At 30.2% G+C, this 21,880-nt stretch overlaps 1 protein-coding gene across 1 annotated transcript in view; it reads left to right on the top strand.

Moving 5' to 3' along the window:
- Positions 1-16,376, top strand: part of LOC116777469 (inhibitory POU protein) — a 29,432-nt gene extending 13,056 nt beyond the window's left edge. Inside the window, exons 3-4 of the mRNA XM_061526471.1 lie at positions 8,417-8,599; positions 13,113-16,376. Coding sequence (XP_061382455.1) covers positions 8,417-8,599; positions 13,113-13,835 — 906 coding nt within the window. The 3' untranslated portion in view covers positions 13,836-16,376. The remainder of the gene's footprint in view (positions 1-8,416; positions 8,600-13,112) is intronic.
- The last annotated feature ends 5,504 nt before the right edge of the window (positions 16,377-21,880 follow it).

Genomic DNA, 21,880 nt, shown 5'->3' with positions numbered 1-21,880 from the left:
ACCTTTAACTGAATGGATTTTGTTGTATACAAACATGTTGAGGACATAAGATTTACTGTTAAGATCTACTGTTACCGGGAGATCATTTCAAACGATGTTGATGATTAAATTATTTTTATAGTAATAAAGCGTTTATAACATAAAAGAGATAATCAAAAATAAAAGACAAATTTAGTAGTATTTTGTAAGATGATAAAATGTCTAGAGAAGTTTTATTTACTCTGAAATCTTAATGTTAATGAAATGTCTTTTTAGTTTAAACTATGTAACAGCAAAATACTAAGAGAGACGTATACAAATACTTTCCCTAAAATACAACACGATTCTGAATTAATTTATAAATAATCAGGAGTGAAAATGGCTTCAGTGTTTGAAGTACCTACAGTAATGAGTTTCTTTCGGTAATTTTCTTAATTCAAGGAATGGGGAAGTTGCGCCACCTGGCGGTGATGTTAAAATCTTGCTTTCCTAAGTAACAAACCCATTGGCAATAACAATTAACTCTTAACGGTTATTGTTAGAGCCAACCGCTAATGCAGAGTGTTATTCGCCGTCGGGATCTTCTAGAAGCTTTACTGAGACAGTAATTTTATACATTAATAAATAATTGCCATCATACCACCAATTTTAAACGTGCAATAATAAGATAATAACATTAAGACGATGCTTACTAAAAGATCTTACAAAACAATTTATTTAAATTTATATAATAAAAAATTATTTAATTAGTTACTGTTACTTAATACTTGTATATAGCAAAGAAATAGATATCGTGGTGTGCTAGAAGGTTAAAAACATTTCAGTATCCCTATATACAAAAACAGAGTTTAAATACAAGAGAGAATTATTTAGAGAAAATAGGTATAAACTACAGCGGGTAACACATCAAGAACACATATTATAATAAATTCACACAAAGACATAGCCTTATTTGTGGCTATCACAAATGTAATTACACCGCTTTAAATAAAGCCTTCTTCGTATAAATGCATAACTAATGATTTCAGCAATTTCCGAACATTAACACTCAGATATACTTTGTAGGCGCATGAATGAAATACATTGATATCTATTTTGAAATAATAACGACATAAATACCACGTCGTAATTAACTTACGAACGACAGCATGCTTTGTCTTCTATTTGTAATTCTTCTTGTTTCTTTTTCTACTTCATTTAAGTATTGCCAGTGCATACCTAGTCTATTTAATAGGATTTTTCCATTATGTTAAGCCGTTCTTAGTTAATTTTTAAGTAAAAGAAAATACTGCATAATGATAATTTCACCCGTGTTTTTTTTATGTGTTTTTCTGCGAGAACTGGTACAAAGTTAGACAATAAAACTACTAAGTTTTTAGTAATTTTATTAGTAATAGAATCTCATGGAGATTGATTCATAGTTTGTTTAATTTCCAGCAGGATAATGGATATTATCTTCAAACTTTAATAATAATATATCTTTTAACCATGATATCGGGCTATGTCATTTAACAAAATTATAACGTTAAGTATTTTGTGACAGGTAGGTACTTAATAATTTTAGATGTATACATTTATCAGACCCTCTCCCAAAAACGCGTTTTAAAACGACCGATAGAGTGCACGTAATTATCAATTCACAAAATCCAGCTCGCATCCGAGTCTTTTACAAGCCCCCTCCAATCCCTCTAAGCTCCGATGACGCCCCTAAACAACTCTCTCCGAACATTAAATACAATATCTTTAAATTGCTTCTAAGTACCGCCACCCTCATTGGGTATTTTTATCGTGATTACCATAATCTCTATTTAGTTGTCTCGTTCGCTCTTTTGTAATTGCCGAATTTTCCTCTCATTTTATCATAGCTTTAAACTTGTACGTTAAATTTAAGGCTCATTCTTATGATTTACGTAAGATTGTTCGCAGCTCTTAGGCGCATGACATGATTATGTAAGTGTAATTGTGGGAATTAGTGGGAGTGTTTTGTACATATATTTTTGAAAAGTTTTAAACTTTCTGCTTCGTGTGAAATTGTTCAGGTGTTCAAAATACTCCTGCATGTGAATTAAATTGTCTGTCGCCAATAACAAGTAATTACACTGTAATGCTGAAGGAGGGTAGTGAAACTAAAGAATAAGTCCTGATAGTTTCACGACAAGCAACACCATTATATGTACAGACAAAATATTAAATGAAATAATTACAGTGCATTACGTACAGAAAAGTAGATAATTGAAATTCAGTAAAATTATTTAGTTTTGAGGTATTTAAAAAAAATATATTATCATTAATGATAATGCGGTTTATTATTTTAACTAGTTGTAATAAAAATATTTATAGTTAAATATCAGAAATACTTTAAACCAACGTTAAAAATTTTAAAAATCAGGTGGAGGGGAGGCGACTGGGGTGAACCCTACCTTATTTAGTCACGCCATTTAACAGGCGCGGCAAAGGGCTAAGAATTAATTATTAACACTGGTAGGAACGGAGTCGTGGAAGATGTCACAGGGTACTGGACTCTGTCGTGTTTCAAGTTTATCGGGTACAAAATTTAAATATCACTCGTTTACTTTATAAGCTATATTAATATTAAATATAAATGGAATAATTCAAATAAGCAACGCGCTATGATTGAGTGCGTTGATTTAAATAATGATATTAATATATTGACGTGATATTAAATTTTATTTACCTGATATTAAGAATATGTTTTGTTTATAATAAGTACTCGTCGGTGTTTTCATGTCTATACGACTAGATTTTTAGCGGAGGTTTATTTGTACTTTATATAGGGAAAAATCTTCGAAACTGCGTAAAACATTGCATCCATACATTTGCGTTTCTTATTTATGGATAGGATGCTTATATGTAACAGTAATACGAGATTCAAAGACACATCGAGAGACCAGAAAATCATCAACACACATGAACAAAATTTACGAACTGATAAATAAGACGAATCTCTAGAAATAATTACGTAAATTGAGATTGAAAATGTGTAATCAATAATGAAGTTTGTACCCATAATGTTTTACATTGAAATCATTTATTTCAAACTGCAATTAATTGGAACAATTACCCGAATGGAAAATAGTGATGATTTAAAGCGACTAAAGTAAGTTAAATCACCACGTGTTCCAGTGCATTTATTTTAATAAACCTGCATTTCCCACAAATAGGATTCTTTAAGAGGATTTAAAGCGGACTCACCGTTGATAACTATCCAATATATTTGTTTATGGTTAAATTCATTATTCTTTATCTCAAAAAATATATATCGTCAAAATATGATTTGAACTTTCTTATGAAAGTGCGATAAATAAAATATAGTTAAAAAAAAAAAACTAAAAAAACATGCTTTTCTAATTAATCCAACTAAAGAGTAAAAAATATTTTTTAACATTAACAATAACAGTGGGTGAAAAATACATACATACATACATACACGTGAAGCTAAATAAAAGCATGTAATTTATTTTAATTTCAGGAAGTCCATACATTCTAAGCCGATTATTTTAATGCAACTGTTACATCATAAATATCAAGCCTTTTCTCTACGAATAATATTTGCGGACCTAGATGGTATGCATTCGCAGACCGCGTTAGTCCAATCTCTCTGTGTTACGTATGGGATGTGGAAGAAATTATTATGGTGGCCATGTAAATAAGTATAACGGGATTTTCTTATAGAAAGTAATTAAAGTAAAGTTCTAAGATGTAAGGTATAAACAAATAAGCAAATATACAGGTATAAGATTAGTTAAAAAAAAAATAGTATGAAAGATATGGTATAAAGCGCCCCATACTTTTCTCATAACAATACTAATAATGTTCGCCCACTGTTATTGTTAATGTTAAAAATTATTTTTTACCTTTTAGTTGGGTTAATTAGAAAAGCATGTTTTTTAGTTTTTTTTTTTAACTATATTATATTTTTTACTTTTTAGTTCAATTTGCCTTCAACGCGGACGTGTTAATCTTCTAGACGACGAATGTTTGATTTTACTATCAAATAGCTACATTAATTTTTAATCTATTGACATTTAAAGCTGTGTTTACAGAGTTGCGTCTCGAATTCGTGTAAGTTCTAAGGTTTTTTTTTGTTGTTAGCATAAATAGGTACACTTGCGATCAATGTAGTAGTGTAACGATTTATGTAATAAGTTAGTATCAGCTCAGTCACTTAGAAATTAAATATAAAATTCTCCTTATCAAAAGTTTTTGATTTTTGGCTGTTGATAATGCAGCTATGTAGCTTACCAACAAATACAATAGCGCTTTAGCGAGCATGCTCTATCTCTTTTACTCTCATGTAAAGGATCTATGACATGATATGACGATCCTGGCAACCCTAATTATGAAATTGATATAATTTTTACGAGGTATTAATTTGCCACCGGTCCTTGATAAGCCTACAAAATTTGAGCGAAGTCGGTCCGATTAAAATGGGTCAAAATCGAGTTGGAAGAAGTCGGTAACAAACATACATACATACATACACGTGAAGCTAAAGAAAAGCATGTAAGAAGAGGGAACGCACTGATATTAATTGTATATTCATGTTAATATTAGCTATTGAAGAAGTTATGATTTATTAACTCTTATTTATTCCTTAGAAATTAAGGATACTTTATTATTCTAAAACGAATTAGAAGTAAGAATCGAGTGATTTTAACTTAACAACAAAAAATTTCAATCAAGATTTTTGCTGTAATTGTATTCTGCTAGATCTGATGTTTGTCATTTCTTTACTAATAATGAATAACTGCATAATTTGAAAGTAATTTTTAAAGGAATGCGTTAAACTTCGACTGCGGACCATTATGCTAACATAAAGTTAAACAAAATTATGTAAATCAACAAGTTCAAATTTAAAACATTCTTCAAATATTTTTCGGTTGAATATAAATATTTTATATTTTTTTTATAGGAATACCTAATATGACGTTTTGAATATATATTGTAGTACTTGATACTTTTAACTGAATACAGATATTAAGATTAAAAAATGTATTTGCATGAATGAACTTTGTCCTCTAAGATAGCTGAGATTTTTCTTTTGCAGAGTCGAATACTGGAGGATGCATCATTAATGTGCAACTCGTGGTCACCGCGTCACAATGTAAGTTTTATTAATTCAAACATTTTAATAAATTACTCTATTAGATCACTACTCTCTATAGCCTTGCGAAAAAAGCTTGCGGTTATCTTTGGCCAAAGATAAATTTGTTATTTAGTTTAATATGCTAAGCGAGTTTTATAACAGGTATGTATTAATAGAAGGTACGTAGTTTTTACTCTTATCATTTGCTTTAGTTATTGTAGATTATATAATATGGAAATACATATCACGATGGCAGGCACACCGACACAACATCTAATAATTATTAATTTAAATAATAAATAATCACTAAGTAGCAGTTAAAAGCACCTTGACGTAATATTAAATTTCCATCTAAACATTTTGTTGCGTAAAAAAATCGATTCATAACTCCATAAACGAAAAAATAAATTAATATATCAAAACAAATACCTATTCAAAATCATTTATATGTCATATATTACATAAAGTCTTGATAGTGATATCAAAATACGCCTCACTTTTGATGGTTGGTTGGTTGTTTGAAATGTGGCCTTCATCCGTGCAAAAACGTGCACAGTACATTCTGCCAGTGTCGTGTAGAATGGAGGAGACACGTTCCGGGATTAACTTATGAATGCAATAAAATTTAACAGCCTCGATTGGAGTCACAATTAGGAACTTTGTTAGCAGACCTTAAATAACACAAATTCAGTTAGATGCAAACATAGACGATATATACTGTATAAAAAATTTAAAACTAATACTAATATTCTCAGTTTTGATTCAGGTGCTATTAAACCCGCGTGTCGCTGTCAAATCGAATAAGAAATGAATACAACACACCGTAGATTGACATTTGGATTTTTCGATTATAAAAAAGGAAAGGTAAAATGTTAATTAATATACTCGCCAATATCGTGATATGTCAGAAAAATCAAAGCACTGATTTTTAAATTAATGTGAAACTGATTGTATTATTTCAATTAAATCTTAATGCGTCTATAATTGATAACTAGTTATCGACCTATTGGTATTTCAGACGGTTCATTACTCAAGGTTAGACCGTATATCTCGATCTTTAATGAAATTAAGTTACGTTTGTACTTCTTATAGTTTTTATTCTTTTTTTTTCACTTTTAATCTATAATTTTTTTTAAAGAAATTATTTAATGTAGTTGTTAAATTGTAGTTTTGATTTTGAAGAAAAGCACTTTCGTTTATTCAAAGTCATTGAAAGAAATATTAATCAACCAAAATAACCATTTTTTTTTTATTAGTTTTTGGTCTGAAAAATGTATTTATTTTTGAGACCAAAAACTATTCTGTTATAATTTAAAACTAAACTACAAAATTCCTAACAATTTTCATGGAGTATTTCTGCCAGAAACCTAATAAATCTTAATTAAACTTACTATAGCATTATCTAAATACAATTGTTTTACAAAAATCTTAAGCCGCGGAAACGACTAGTGATAATATTTAATTCAATCAGCGACCACTCATGCGTTCGTGTGCAGTGTAATCGGGCAGGGGTCGCACACCCCGCTTTTAGTTCTCTATGACACTTGATACCCACATTACGCGGCTCAGATGTATCTGGGGATGAGAAGATGTCGCCAGTTAACCCTAAAATGAGAACGTTGATGAGTAATAATAGTAATGGATTATTTCAGTGCTATAGGGATTGTTTGGATGTGCCTTTGTTCCTAGTTTATGTCTATGCTTTACAGCCTGAGTTGTAAATTGAGCAGTCACTTTGTTCCATTATGTGTAACGTTTAATGGACGAAACAATTATTCACAAACAGTTGATTGTTAGGCTTTGATTTGCTAAATAAGTTGGCTTCCAGATATTACACCAATATTTGATACATTTACATTTTCTCATCTATTTTATTAACATTAGTTTTATATCTTTCCTTGTACTTAAATCATTATAAAATTTATAAAATTATTATTACAATATCAATAATAGGATATTGTTTTTTTTGATAAAGCGTGATATTGTACACCAGTATTGAATGTAGTGTGATTATTATAAATGATTAAATCTTATAGTTTTCATTAAAATGATGTATTTTTTTTAAATATTTTTTTCATTTGTAAACAATAGTAAGTAAGAAAGTCTCACGTTAAGTAAAAAGGTAAGCAATGTACTTTAAATATATGATTCCCCGGGCACTTGAGAACAAATTACAACATTCATATAGAAGCGGGGTCAATTTGTTTAGCAATTACAATTTGAGAAGGGCATGCAGAATCACTTCAGTAACACGATGCTAATGTTTCGAGATTCGTGAAGGGTGTTGGGACAATTTTTATTCCCACGCTTAATTGTTGTATTTTATATCTCTTTTTCAGTGTGCTGTTCATTTAAATCCGATCTTATTATAATAATTACTTAATTAAAAAAAAATGTATTCTAAAATTGTTTATATTTTTGAAAATCTGAAGATTTATGTTTCTATTTAAAATGGTTTATGACAGACTAATAATGCGTTAAGTATTGCCCCATGTAATGCCTTAAAAAAATATTTGTCCAATGTTCATATTACACGGTATCTAAAATAAAATCATGATAAAAATCGAAAAAAAGAAAACAAGATATCTATTTACTTACATGTCTATGTGCGGAGAAGGCAATATAAAACCGTCTATTCAGATGCAAGGTTCGTCTTAAAACGGGATGGTAAAATAAAACCTGCAAACGGGTGTACCACCGGTAAATCGAAAAAAGGAACTATTACTTTAAAAGTGGTCCCTGGTTTTCTAAACTGCCTATTTGAAAGTCGGATCGCGCGCTAGGTATCTGTCGAGGAAAGAAGAGATCATGGAACCGAGTAACGAGTTACAAAGTAACTGGAGGTCAGAGTCACTCATAAATAATTTAAAGTAATCCGGGAAAAACCCCTGTCCGCGGGCCGACGGTTGAGCCGCCATGACTATTTGATGTGGCCAGCGTATTACGTCACGCGAATTAGTGTTGCCTCTTTGAACTAGCTACTTTAGTGTTGTACTTTATAGAAAATTTGTTTAATCTTCAGCTTAATCTCTGTGTACTTTGATGTTTTTGGAGTATGATATTATCTAAGAATTCACTTAGAGCATGTAGCATTTTGTCACATAGTTTTGAAGAAAGGTAAGTGTAAAACATAAAAAAATATTACAGTAACTATAATTATCTAAGCATTCATATATTATATAAGTAGTTTTAATTTAAAAATAAGACCTAATTCTGAAAGATATTTGTCAGAGGCCCCCAATTATTCTTTATTTTAGTCAATACTGAACTCTTAATTGTAACAGATATAACAATAATGATAATAAAAAGTAACGACATTATTATTGACAGGGTGACATATTCAGCGGTCTGAACGACGGGTTGCTGAGCAGGGCGGAGGCGTTGGCTGCGGTAGACATCGGCAAGCATCAGTCGGGACCTCAACCGGGCCCTCCGCTACCACAGCTGAAGCATGATATGGTGTATCACCACGGAGTGGGAGGTCCACCACCCCATAATGCAAGACCACATCAGGTACTATCGAATTCCTCTCGTAAGTTTCAAATTATAATTTTCTCAGAAAGTCGGAAAGCAAGAAATAAAAATGTGTAAGGTAAAAAATTAATAAACTGTCAAAATATTTATATGCTAAATTACGATTCTGATGTAATTAATGAAAAGTAAGAAATACACATGTACCTACTGTCTTTCCAACGTAGATAACGAATTCATCGTCTCAATATTAATACATTTGTTACATTTTGTTGTGATAAAATATTTTAACAAGGTCAAGGCTACAGAAAACAATAAAATTTATACTAAATTTTCGTGGTAACAATTTTACTTTTCTTGTTTTATTTAATAAAAAAAATACAAACATTTCATGCAATTAAAAATTGTGTTTAAGTTCTTTATATGTTGGAATAATTATCAACAATATAGTAAAAAAAACTCTAAAAATTGTTACTATGATTTACAGCAATTCAAATTTTATAGATGTAAAATAAAACAGGGAGAAATCATCACTTACCAATCATTTGAATCGAGTTCAAAGACGATAAAACTAAAGGGCACTCGTAAAATTGTTGGCAAATTGGTACACTCCGCGCCTTTGCCTTAACATAAATAATAATAATAAAAGTAAATGCATATCTCTATGTTCCATACACCTTGGAAAATCTTTTAGTCGTCCTATGTTGGACGAGGGTTTGATCCTCAGGGATTAGTACGGCGTGGGGTAGGACAGAGGGCTGTAACGTGTAAGAAATATACTCTCTCCTTTATAAAAATGAGGTAACTTTATGCACTGTTCGATATAATTTTGATAGAACTCATCCCTAGATTTTATATACTTCCACATTATATCCCCATATATTACCATTTTATTTGATAACAATTGTATTTATTGTAACATTAAATCAAAGATCAATTACCTTTTTTAAGTGTTTGCTATTTCAGTTTAACAATTTGGAGTGATTCAAATTAAATTAGTTTTTATAATTTTGTGCTGATATTTGAGTAGCAAACTATTGTAATTCCTCTTATCCAATTATTTCCTAGAATTAGTTTATAATTATGCATTTTGTTATTATCATAAACGTAGCTTGAGATAATAGAACACAAAAAAATGGGGTACCTTTTGGTCTTGAGACGGCTTTGTACAAAAAATACATATTAGTTATCTATTAAACTCTCGTACCTGTGTCTTTTACAGTTGACTATATTTGAATACATAACTATGTAATATAAACTATTTTATTTCAAGTTTTTAACACCTACAGTAGAATATTGGTTAACTATTAATGTAAAATGTTAACTGTATTGTGAAATTTATAAGTGCCTAATAAATAATTAATAAACAACATATTTCCATAACTAGGAAACATATCTTAGCGGTAAAGTTGTCTAAAGAACAAAATGCTGTTGTTTTCTTACATGGTAAGGGGATGAAATTTCGTCTTACATCTTTCCCCAATTTCCCCTCTATACTGGTTCTTAGCCTTCGTAATGTGTACTTTATAACCCACGGAACCCAAACACCATCGTCGTTTGGGGTCCCATATATGTCTCTAATCTCTATAAAAACAATTGTAGGGTCGACCTGTATATTGAAAGATGATCGAATTATTTTGAGATACATACATATATTTATTTTGGTAGAATATAATTCTCATAATGTTTTCAAGTAAAAAAATAGTAATATTTAAATATGAATGTAGTTTAGAAATATTATATAAACTGAAATATTATATATTCGTAATTCATGATAGCAAAACATAATTAAAAAAATATATATTATTTAATTATATTTATATTCAATAAATAATAAATCCCATACTTCGGTGTTATGCGTGAATTGTTTAATTTACATGCAGCTAGCAAATAGGCATAGGTAAAGCTAAAATACAAATTGTAGACTGGAAAGGGGAAGAAAAAACACGTTTACTCATGGGGATACAGGACATATGAGCATTTTTACTGCTGGCGAACAATTGTCACTACAGTCGCTAGGGACGAGGGCAGCCCGTTATATTAACGTACTTTTAGATGTAACTTGTTCATGCAACGTTTGTTTTTATATAATTTATTAGGTACATACTAATTATTAAAACTTAAATTTTTCAGCAGTTACACCTCCATAAAACAAAGATTATATAGAATTAAAATGATTTAGTTTTATATAAGTTTAACATCCGTTATATCTAAAGTATAATTTGAACATGCAAATTCTGCTTAAATAATAATGATTCGCATCGATACAACGAGTAACATAGGGTAACCAGTCAAAACACATCACAGCAATCATAACGCACTCTCACGTCCCATCAAACTCAAAACACATACGTATTATACACTTATGTACAGGGGTTACTTAGCGAGAGTATGGCCACTAGCACATCGCTTAATATCTTTGAAATTTAATAAAATTAATCTATAATGTCCCTGAATATATGTGTTTGTGAATTTTTTGGAGCCTCATTTTTATAGATGTTTTAAAAAAATAATTATAACGCATTTACAAATTACTATCTATAAGATTAGTTGAGCTGCTATGCTAGATTTAATTATTCATATACAGCGATAGGAAAAGCTTCATTTTACAACATTTATTAAAATTTTACACTTTAACTAATGCACTCTGACGCATACAATATATTCCGCGTGCGTTATGGCCACTTTTTACACCCCATATAAATTTGGCCACTTGTTCAAATCATAACTGTGCGATACAAATCACTATTAACGGTGTATAAATTATTTAATATCCACTTTAAATCGCATCGTGAAGGGGTGTTTGAATCGATACAAACTTGATGTTATGTTTAAAATAATTACATCGCATTTTCATTACACCAAATTTTGATGTACATTTATCTGTGGCTGGACTTTTAAAATTTATTGAGTTTTAAACTAAAGTTAAAATTATAAATGATACAAGTCCTAAAGTAAAAGGTATATTTTTAATTAATAAAATACTACTTTCTTGACAGTTTTAGTGTAAATGTAACATAACTTTGTTAACCTTAGTTAAATATTTATACGTGTGTTTACACTATAGAAGTGACCCTTCTTTGGGAAATTTTAAAGTAATTCATTGATGATAACTGGATTAAAAATTCATATATTTTGCAGGTGGTGCCAGAATTGAATCTATTGTAGGTGTATTTGTATTTAATATTTATGTTACCCTTCATTCGTCAGGAATAACAGTCAGCCGGCATTAAGCATCATTATGTAATGCTACTTAAATGGCTTATTGACATTATTCTGAAGCCTGTGATTGTTAAAAAAAACTACCACGTAATAGCCCTATTTGAATATCAAATCATGACATTTAACAATATTGTCGCCGTGTAATGTATAGTACGCTACCTTTCAGAATTAGCATCAAATTTTTCAGAATTACAAAGTAAGTTGTCTATTTTAAAAGTTGTGGGTTAACAATATATCGAGAATTGTTTGGTTAGTTATATAATAGTAAAATTTAAAAGGTTTTTTTGAAGAGAGTTAAGTTAGAGAATAATAATTAGTAATAAAATTATTTTTGTGACTCTCAACATGCTTTATAGACTCTAAGAAATATATATATATATTTCACTTTTGTAAAATTTATATTTTTTTCTTTTTTTATTTTTAGTCCAACATTTTATAAGTGATATCACAGGAACGGCAGAAGTATTGTTATACGTGTTATCTATCTATCTTATTGTATATAAAACTGATAACATGTTCCAAAAAACAATAACGTATGTGGCATGTAACATTACGTGCTACACGGACTAGTGCCGTATAATTGTGATCTACCGATCCCCCGGGAATAGAATTGGGACCCACTGCACCACCCCTTGAAGCGCAAAGGAAAAATTGTTAACGAAAGACTTACGGCCCGCTACTATACTAAGATAAATTACTTGATGTAGATTACCAATTGTTTATAAGGACTTAGTTTAAATTACTCATTTAAATAGAAAAAAATAGTTAATTAATTTTAAAGTTAAGATTAGATTTATTTTATTCGGTTTGTACAATTACAAGAATTTTTTTTTATGATTAATATACTTTAAGGAAAATTTATTCCGTATTCGTTATTGAATTAACTCAATCAAAGATTATTATAAAACTTTTAATAAAAAAATATTTAATATATTATCACAATAATTGTAACATATGAAAATGTTGGCATGGCATTCAAAACTTAACAAACATTAATTTTCGTTACAAAGCCGGTCAACAACGTAAGCATATTGGTAAAACACTTGCAACCAATCAACGTCACAACAGACTCACCCTACTATGAAAAAAACAAGTGTTTGCACTCATAAAGAATGAGAGCAAATCTGCACAAAGATGATTGTTTATGTTTCCATATCGTCCCCGAGTGAGGCTATTGTTACCACCCCCTTCTGCTTACAATAAAATGTCTGATTTAACATGAATACAGAAGTTAATTCGGCGAACAACAATAAAGATGACGTCACCCCCATAGCTATAGTAATCCTCTTAATAGCAGAGAATTTGACAGTATGATAAAAATGAATTACAAAAGCCATTCTTTCCACAGATGGGCCACCATGGCATGGAAGGGCTAGACATGCTTGATCCGCTCACATCCTCGTCAATGACTACCTTAGCACCTATGGGTGAAGCCGCACCACCGCATCATCAATTGCATGGCTATGGCGCTATGAACCATGTTATGAATCACCACCACCACACAGGAGGCCTTGGACATGCCCCACCAGCACACCTTGGACATCCGGCTGCGGCTTTACACCCAGATACAGATACAGATCCTCGTGAACTCGAGGCATTTGCCGAAAGGTTCAAACAAAGAAGAATAAAACTGGGAGTAACTCAAGCTGATGTTGGTAAGGCACTAGCTAATCTTAAGCTGCCAGGTGTTGGAGCGTTATCCCAAAGTACAATTTGTAGATTCGAAAGTTTGACTCTAAGTCATAACAACATGATAGCATTAAAACCTATTTTACAAGCCTGGTTAGAAGAAGCAGAAGCGCAGGCAAAAAATAAAAGAAGGGACCCAGATGCACCCAGCGTTTTGCCAGCCGGAGAAAAAAAAAGAAAGAGAACATCCATAGCGGCACCAGAAAAGAGAAGTCTTGAAGCTTATTTTGCTGTTCAGCCGCGTCCATCGGGTGAAAAAATTGCAGCGATTGCAGAAAAGTTAGATCTCAAGAAAAACGTAGTTCGGGTATGGTTCTGCAACCAGAGGCAAAAACAGAAACGTATGAAATTCGCTGCACAACACTGACCGACGGGTGGCGGCGCGGCCTTGTTGTATCCAGGTACTGGGTATGGGTACTGAGTGGGAAGCCGCGCCACCTCGGCCACGACCGTGGCCAACACAACCACATAAGTAACATCGGCGGCCCACCGCCACATTTGACTTTTATGTGAGCAATCATATGATCTCATTTTTATAGCATCTGAATATTTATTTTGATACTTTTTAAAACAAGCGCAATGTAGTCACTAGTGTAGATATATTTATACTTTACCGTTATTTAATTTCGATTACATGAAAAAAATTGACATATAATTATATTTTTCGTGACACAGGGTATATAATTGATTATATACATATCATTACGATATAGGTACAAATCGTACTTATCATATTATGTACTTAGTTTACCTTTAACGCGCCGAGTTTTGATGTTTCCCGAATATCGATATACATGAAATTTAATACCAGGATTTTTAAGAAAATGTGCCTTGCAAATAATCATATTCTGTGTTTAATATTAGTAACTGTATTTGGAGATACGATATGGATATAATAAAATGTCCCTTCGGAAGATTATGGAAAGATCTTGATATCAACTTTTCAATATTATTAGTTATGACTGCTACTAGATTAGGTGAAAATAAATAAATGAGAAATAATGAATATTAAAGTTTTCAAAATTACTTAGGTATTTATAAAATTGCTATCAAATAAAATTATTGTATCATAATCCGATCTAGGAGCAGTCAATGGGTACTTAGTTTTTGTTATTGTTATGTTGATCCTGTATGAATAAAACTTGTACAAAGTATCTTTAAGTGCCCCGTAATGGATAAATTGTAGATAGTACATATTCTTTATTATTAATTTAAATATACGATGAGTACATAAGTTTAACTATTTTATTTGGGCTTCATAACAGATTAATCAATACTTACCTACTTTAATCTCTAAACAAAACGGCACAATTTATAGTTAAGGTTGTTAGTGACATTTAGCCAAAATAGTATTTAAAGCCATTTGTAAATACATCACTTTTTAAATAATATTTAGACATTAGTGACACATAGTTACTAAATTGAAATTAGAACATCGCGGGTGAATTTGAATTTTATTTAGTAGTGTTTTAAAAGGTTTTGTAGGTACAATTCTATATAAAAGTATTATTTATTTATACCTTGAGAGCTTGCCTACAATTTTTTCTACCGCTCCTTTTACCTAGTAAGCGTAGCGATCATTTTAAATTTTCAAGCATCAAAGCTTAACAATAAAAAAAGCAAAATAATATATAAATAATATTTTTAAATGAAACTTTGTAAATATAGAATTAAGAAGAAACGTGCAATCTAGAACTTGGTAATTATTATTAATTAAATATGTCTTAAAATTAATATATAGGATCTTATTTATGTTTTACACTTATAATGCATAGGTTTTTAACGCTTGATCTTACAGAATCTAGTCATACATTTATTTTATGTCATCCTAACAATATTTACATTTAATTAAAAATAATAATTTATATGCTTTTCAATTCTTCATAAATCACAAAGTAAAAGTATAAATATTTTGTATAATTTATTGAAATGCACGGTCCTGTGAATACTGTAACTTGGAGGAAAATGTAAACACTAAACAACAATTTATAATACAAAATTGTAATATGATTTAACTGCTTACGTTAAATTTCAAATTATAACATAGATATTATTTTGATGTCTTGGAGCAATCTGAAATCCATAATTAAATGTAATAAATGAGTATATGTTTTAAATGCACAAACTTCGGGAAATTTATTGTTGTATCAATAAGTCTAAGTGGAATCAATAAGGCTAAATCTATATGGAATCGGTAAAACCATGCTAAAAGTAGTTTAATACTTACCAAGTGTTCATAATTATTATTTTTTATTTATGATGTGGCTTCAATCTCACTGGAGTAATAAATGGCGTCCCTTTCTACTTTTATATTAAATCTGCGTTATGTAATTGACCAACAACTACGTGTTTTAAATTAAAATTTACAAAAAGATAATTAATTAATGTATTTTTATATCCAAGTAGAATAATTACAAATTTAACGTAAGCAGCACTTTCAACATACTAGTCTTACGCATTTTTCTTTCAATAAAATAATAAATTTAAATTAATATAATAAGTTGTATCTTTGTCATATAATGCAGTAACATCGATGTTATGGGGGCCAATGAATTATCAAATAATATAGAGACCACTAATGAGCAATATGTGGCTAGCCTTGCAACGATGATAGTTTACAAAGTATTCAATAAACTGTTATTATAATATTCAGTTTAATACAAAATGTAACATGGTTTCCTTTGTGCAAATTAAATGGGCTGTTCGTAAATTTATGTTTTACAATAAAATTATAAAATGTGACTTAAAAGCTGTTACAATTTTTTTAATCAGCGCTAAGTTTAAGTAGACATTAGTAGATTCTCTTGCAATTTATTAATTCTTAATTACATTATTAATATATAATAAAAGGACAAAAAATTACTTGGAACGAATAAACAATAAAATAAATATAGAAATATTAGTAAAATCCTTGTTGTTTCATTGCACCCGATTAAACCGTTTATTGAAACTGATTTCATCCGGACACAAAAAGTCGTCTGATTTCTGGTCGCTAATTATACTTCGTAGTAAGTACATATTAGGAATTACTTTTTCAAAAGCCTTCAAGTCAAAAGGGACGATAAATTGAAAATTTATTTCGTCAAAAAGAAATTACTACGAATACTATATGACTTCAGACAAATACCTCTAAGAGGCTTTAAATAAAAATGTCTGGTAATCCACCCTGATTTACGCATTGTGAGATATACATTAATGTTAAAGCCAATAGATTTAATAGCACTGTATTGAATTTGTTATACGTTAATGTGGTTGTAAAAGTAATTGATTCTTTTGCTCTCACTTTAATATTTAAAACGTGGACATTTGCATCAAATGTTCTATAAAGAAATTGTTTTTATAGGTATATTATGATTTATGACGTAGTAAAGGCAGATTTTACCTTTTTATTCCATGATCGAAAAACAAAATATAAAATAGCAAGAAAAATCATTTTTTTTTACATTTCTACTTAGGCTGGTTATAGACAAGTTTGAATAAAATAGCTTAGATTATGATTATAAAGGGCCGTATAAGACTTTAGTTAACTGTGATAGATTGAAAAAGTAGTATCGCATATGTAAAAAGACAGAAAAATTGTATATCACGCCATGGTCACTGGTCAATGTTCGTGATGTTACTTGGATTCTTGAAAATATCGTTGAAACCACATTAGTAAGCTTTATTATTCACTTTTATTATTTTGTGGAAGGATCCGATTACAACGATGTATAAAAACATAACATAAAATATTTTTTTAAATATAAATGAATAAAATTAAAGTATTTCTTATTGACATAAAATTATTCACTAACTTTGCCTTTGAAGTGATAGTGAGTTGGAATTGCAAATAATTAATATATATAGGAAAAACAAAATGTAGGAATATAATAAAAATAGTGCTGATAACTTTACTCTAAAAGTTGTTATGATTCTTCTCCTACACAGTCTTTTTCAAGTACCTTATTTATTCTCATGTAGATCGACTGTAAACAAACATATATAAAAAGTAACTAAAAAAACGTACATTCTCTTTTGTAGGACAATTTTTGAGACGCTGTAGTCATTAGAGTGACATCCACTCATAACACTAACACCAACACAGAGACTTACTACACAGCAGTTATATCATAACTGTTAACCTATTTTTAAATTTAAAAAAAGGTCCTTATGTCTTTTTTCTTATAAAATTTAACTTTACACATATATCACGTTTTCACTTTTAACTGTAAAATCAGTAACAAAATACTGAAAGAATATCGATGTATGAACTGAGTTTATTTTTTAAAGCCCCCTGTTTAATTAGAGAAAACTGTAGTTTGAAACTTGAAAACGAGCTCTCAACGAATCCATCCTCCGTTTATTAATGTAATATATAAATTAGGCGTATTGTTAATTTACAAATCTTGTGCTCATCGACCGTAATGTTTTGTTTTCTATTTGATCTCTAGGGTTCCGTTACTGTAAAAAGGTAATGTTTCAATTAATATTATTGATAGCTACAACAAAAGATAACGTATAGCAAAATAAAATAAATATTCATCACAATGCTTATAAATAATCATTGAATTAAATACACCAAGTATTAGAACATTAAACCTAATAAGAACTTACTAAATTAAATTTGTATTAATCACATATTGCGATAAATTAATGGCCGCGAGATGTCTTTTTTATCCAATAAAGAGATATCCTTTAGAAAGTAAATAAACCTGTTGTATGAGAAATGTGACTAATTATTTACAGCTTATTACATCATAATTTATGATAAAGTTCGGTAGAAAATTTTTCGTGGTTGTTCTTTTAGTTTTAGTCAATGATTTTAAAGTTACATGGGAAACCGTCCCTACACAGGCAGTTTAAATTTTATCTAATGAATGCTTAGAAATATAAGGATAATGAATTTAGAATAAAAAAAACACATACATTTCGAATATATGTGGAAACAGCAATTGTACAATAGAAATATAATTTAATTAGTATAATTATGGTGTATATTAAATAATATTTCTATCGTACAATTGTACTTAGTTTTCATACAAGAAGCACCTTCATCTAAAAACATACCAAGAATCAATGGATGGACTTGAGCAAAATTTATAACCCTAAATTAATGAAAAACGATTAATACTGTATAGAAGTCTGCCAACTGTCAATATAAATTTTCTAATATCGTACTTATAATTGCGCACTTACTTTAGATGTAAAAGTACTATACTTTGTTTTTTATTTTTATTGTTTAATAAAATCTATTTATCTTCGAAACTATTAAACTAATTTGAAGTAATAGAATTAGTATTAGAATAGAAATTATAAGGAAGTGATTTATGTCCTTATTTACTATAAATTAAATAACAAATTTCGGAGTAGGGCCCTGCAGTGAAAATTGTTTACTTCGGCTCCGTAGTAATAGTGTTTCAAAATAAAAATAAGTGCATTTACTTATTGGAAAAGACAAAATTGAAGAAATAAACAAGTGATTTACGTCATATATTATGGATAATGTCTTACATTGTGCGAAAACTATAAAATCAGTGAAAAAGACTCGCGTGTGAAGTACTCGTATTGAGTGTTTGTACAGATATATCTCCCATACTTTTGACATTTCAACTGAGGGACTAACTTAAACTGAAGTGAATCGTGAGCTTTCGTGATGCCGGCAATCGCTTTTTTTTTTAAATAAAAGCGATATAAATAGCCCTATTCCTTCAATATCGAAATGACTTGCAATATTAAGAAGTGAGTGACATCACAATTGTACAAAGATATTAGCGACATTTGTTGAGAGCTACTCGTATCACTAACACAAACCAGAATCATCTTCGATCTATGATCGATCCTTCAACCGTGGCACTAATATACAAAGACACTAGCTACATCTGTGGAAATCTAACTGTATCACTAATTCAAGTCAGAACCATCTTCGATCTACCAGCGATCCTCTAATGAGCTAGTAATCTTAGCAAGTCAGAACAGAAACTCAACAGGCACAAGTAGCAACAAAACATTCACTGATTAAGATACAACAACCACTATCAGTAAATCAAACTCATCTTCTAAGCCGGCTGGTCACCGTGGAAGATAACGACCAAAACCCCCAAACATACCTCCAAAAAATTAAATACCACGAAAAACGTTATACATTCTGACATACAACGTTAGAACACTTTCATCATATGAACGTTTGATAAAGCTAAATGAAGCTCTCAAAGAAATTAAATACGACGTTTAAGGTTTAGCCGAATGCGATATAAAAATTAAAACCAAGTATTTAAGCCATCTATGTTTTGCCGACGTCTTGGTGCTGATATCAGAGAAAAGAAAAGAGCTACAGTACATGGTAGAGTCACTAAACAAAGCCAGTAAGCTTGCCGGGCTAGAAATGAACTTCACTTTGACTATGGTAATGACCAAAAGCACCAAGGTACCAATTTATTTCGACAACGTGCCTCTCCCATATACTGAAAATTAAATTTACCTACTGAAACAAATAAGCTTCGATAGACAAAATAGCTACCAGGAGCTTGAGCGCAGGACCCAGTTGACATAGAATAAATACTCCAGCTTTAAAAAAATATTTAAGAGCAACATGCCAATCAAACTGAAAACTAAAGTTATGAATTCCTGTCTTATATCATGCCTGACCTATGCTTGTCAGACATGGAAGCTTAACAATAATGTTAAAGATAAAATCATAAAGCGCCATTGAGGAATGGAGCGGAGTAGGCTAAACATAAAAAATAAACAAAATAAGACATACAATAATACTTCACATAACAAAAGCAACAGATGGTTTAGCACAATCTCTTGCATAAAATGGAAGTGGGCAGGACACTCACGTCTGCAAGATCAAAGATGGACAAGAAGAGTGTCAGAATGGACGGGGCCAGTGGGAAAAAGAAGGAAGGGGAGACCTTGCAACAGGTGGGAGGACGGAATTAAAAGCATAGCGGGTCCAAACTGGGTGCAAATAGCGTAATCCAGAGAAAACTGGCTCAAGTTGGAGGAGGCCTTTACCTGCGGAAGGGTTTCTGCAGAATAATATACTCATATGTTTACGTTTAATAAATAAAAAATAAGTTTAATAAAAAAATGTGCTACTAACAAACCAATTAATTTTGGAATCTTATATTTTCTGTAAGAAATAAAGGGTTTTTTATTTTTATTTGATTTATAAACAACAAATCTCAAAGGTTAAAAACAATGTTGTTATTCCACTTCAAGAATAATTGATGATAAAGTTCTAAGTTGAGTTGCAGTACATGATTTGATATTTTAAAATTCAACGGTGGGTTTTAAGTCACTGTTATTTCTAATACATTATGAACCAATGGCTAAAATTATCTCTGAACAATAATGTCAAAGTAACAGCTATGTAATGACATTTAAAAATTTGTGATAATAGAAAATAACATTTATATTTTTGATACATAAATAAATATACATGTGGAACTATTAAGAAAATTATGCTAACACGATAATTTGTTAACTGTATAAATGGGTGAGTTTGACGTAAAGAACTCGGAATGGATGGTAGTCGTTCTATACGTAAGAACGACTAGAGGAAAACTCATTCCAAACCATAAAACTTTATAACAATATAACTGTAAATTAAATATATATTACATGAACTCTTCTATACAGCTTTGGCATTAAGGGAAGCTCCTAGCAATAATTTATGTGTTATTATAACATTTCAAATGTGAAAACCTTCAAGAACTAGGTGAAATAGTATTGAGGCAGTAGGCTCATAAATATAAAATATGTAAATCTAAAAAAATTAACAGCAACTCATTAAAAATCACTACCTGTTCACCATCCTGCCGGATTCTATACGAATAAATGGTTTCGACTGGAATATATAGAATTTCTTACCGTAAGCCATATTTCAGTTATTACATATTTTGCAATTTAATAAATGCAAACGGATCTGTAGTGTGAACAATGTTGAGGTCAGCATTACTTAAGAGGCGATAATAAATTGCTAGACTAGATACCTCAGAATTTAATATAGTTTTACAAGCCCTTACGAAATATGTAACATTTATGATCCTAACCCTTGAATATGATAAACTCTAAAGACGAAAAAACACAGTAACAATATGCGAGTAATAAAATGGCTTTATCGACATCGTTGAAAGGGATTGATCGTTAAAAGAAATCATTGACAACAAGATAACAATGTGTAATGAATAAATTAATGACAAAATTTTATACAACAATCTGTTAGTAATGTAATAGTTACATATATTTAATATAAGCTTTATTTGTTTTTAATTTTTTTATTGTGTCAACATTGATATTTATTCTCATGTATGAACTTTAGTTAAATTAAATTTCTCTATCCTTAAGTTCAACATGTGGCATGTGCAATAAACTAATCAATTACAATGTTGAAATTAAAATACGGTGGGTTGGACGCTGCTCGCCTCA

The sequence above is a fragment of the Danaus plexippus genome, chromosome Z (assembly GCF_018135715.1).
Source record: "Danaus plexippus chromosome Z, MEX_DaPlex, whole genome shotgun sequence".
In the NCBI taxonomy this organism is placed as follows: domain Eukaryota; kingdom Metazoa; phylum Arthropoda; class Insecta; order Lepidoptera; family Nymphalidae; genus Danaus; species Danaus plexippus.
Note: the sequence above shows the minus strand (reverse complement) of the source record. Positions and strands in the feature narration are given on the sequence as shown.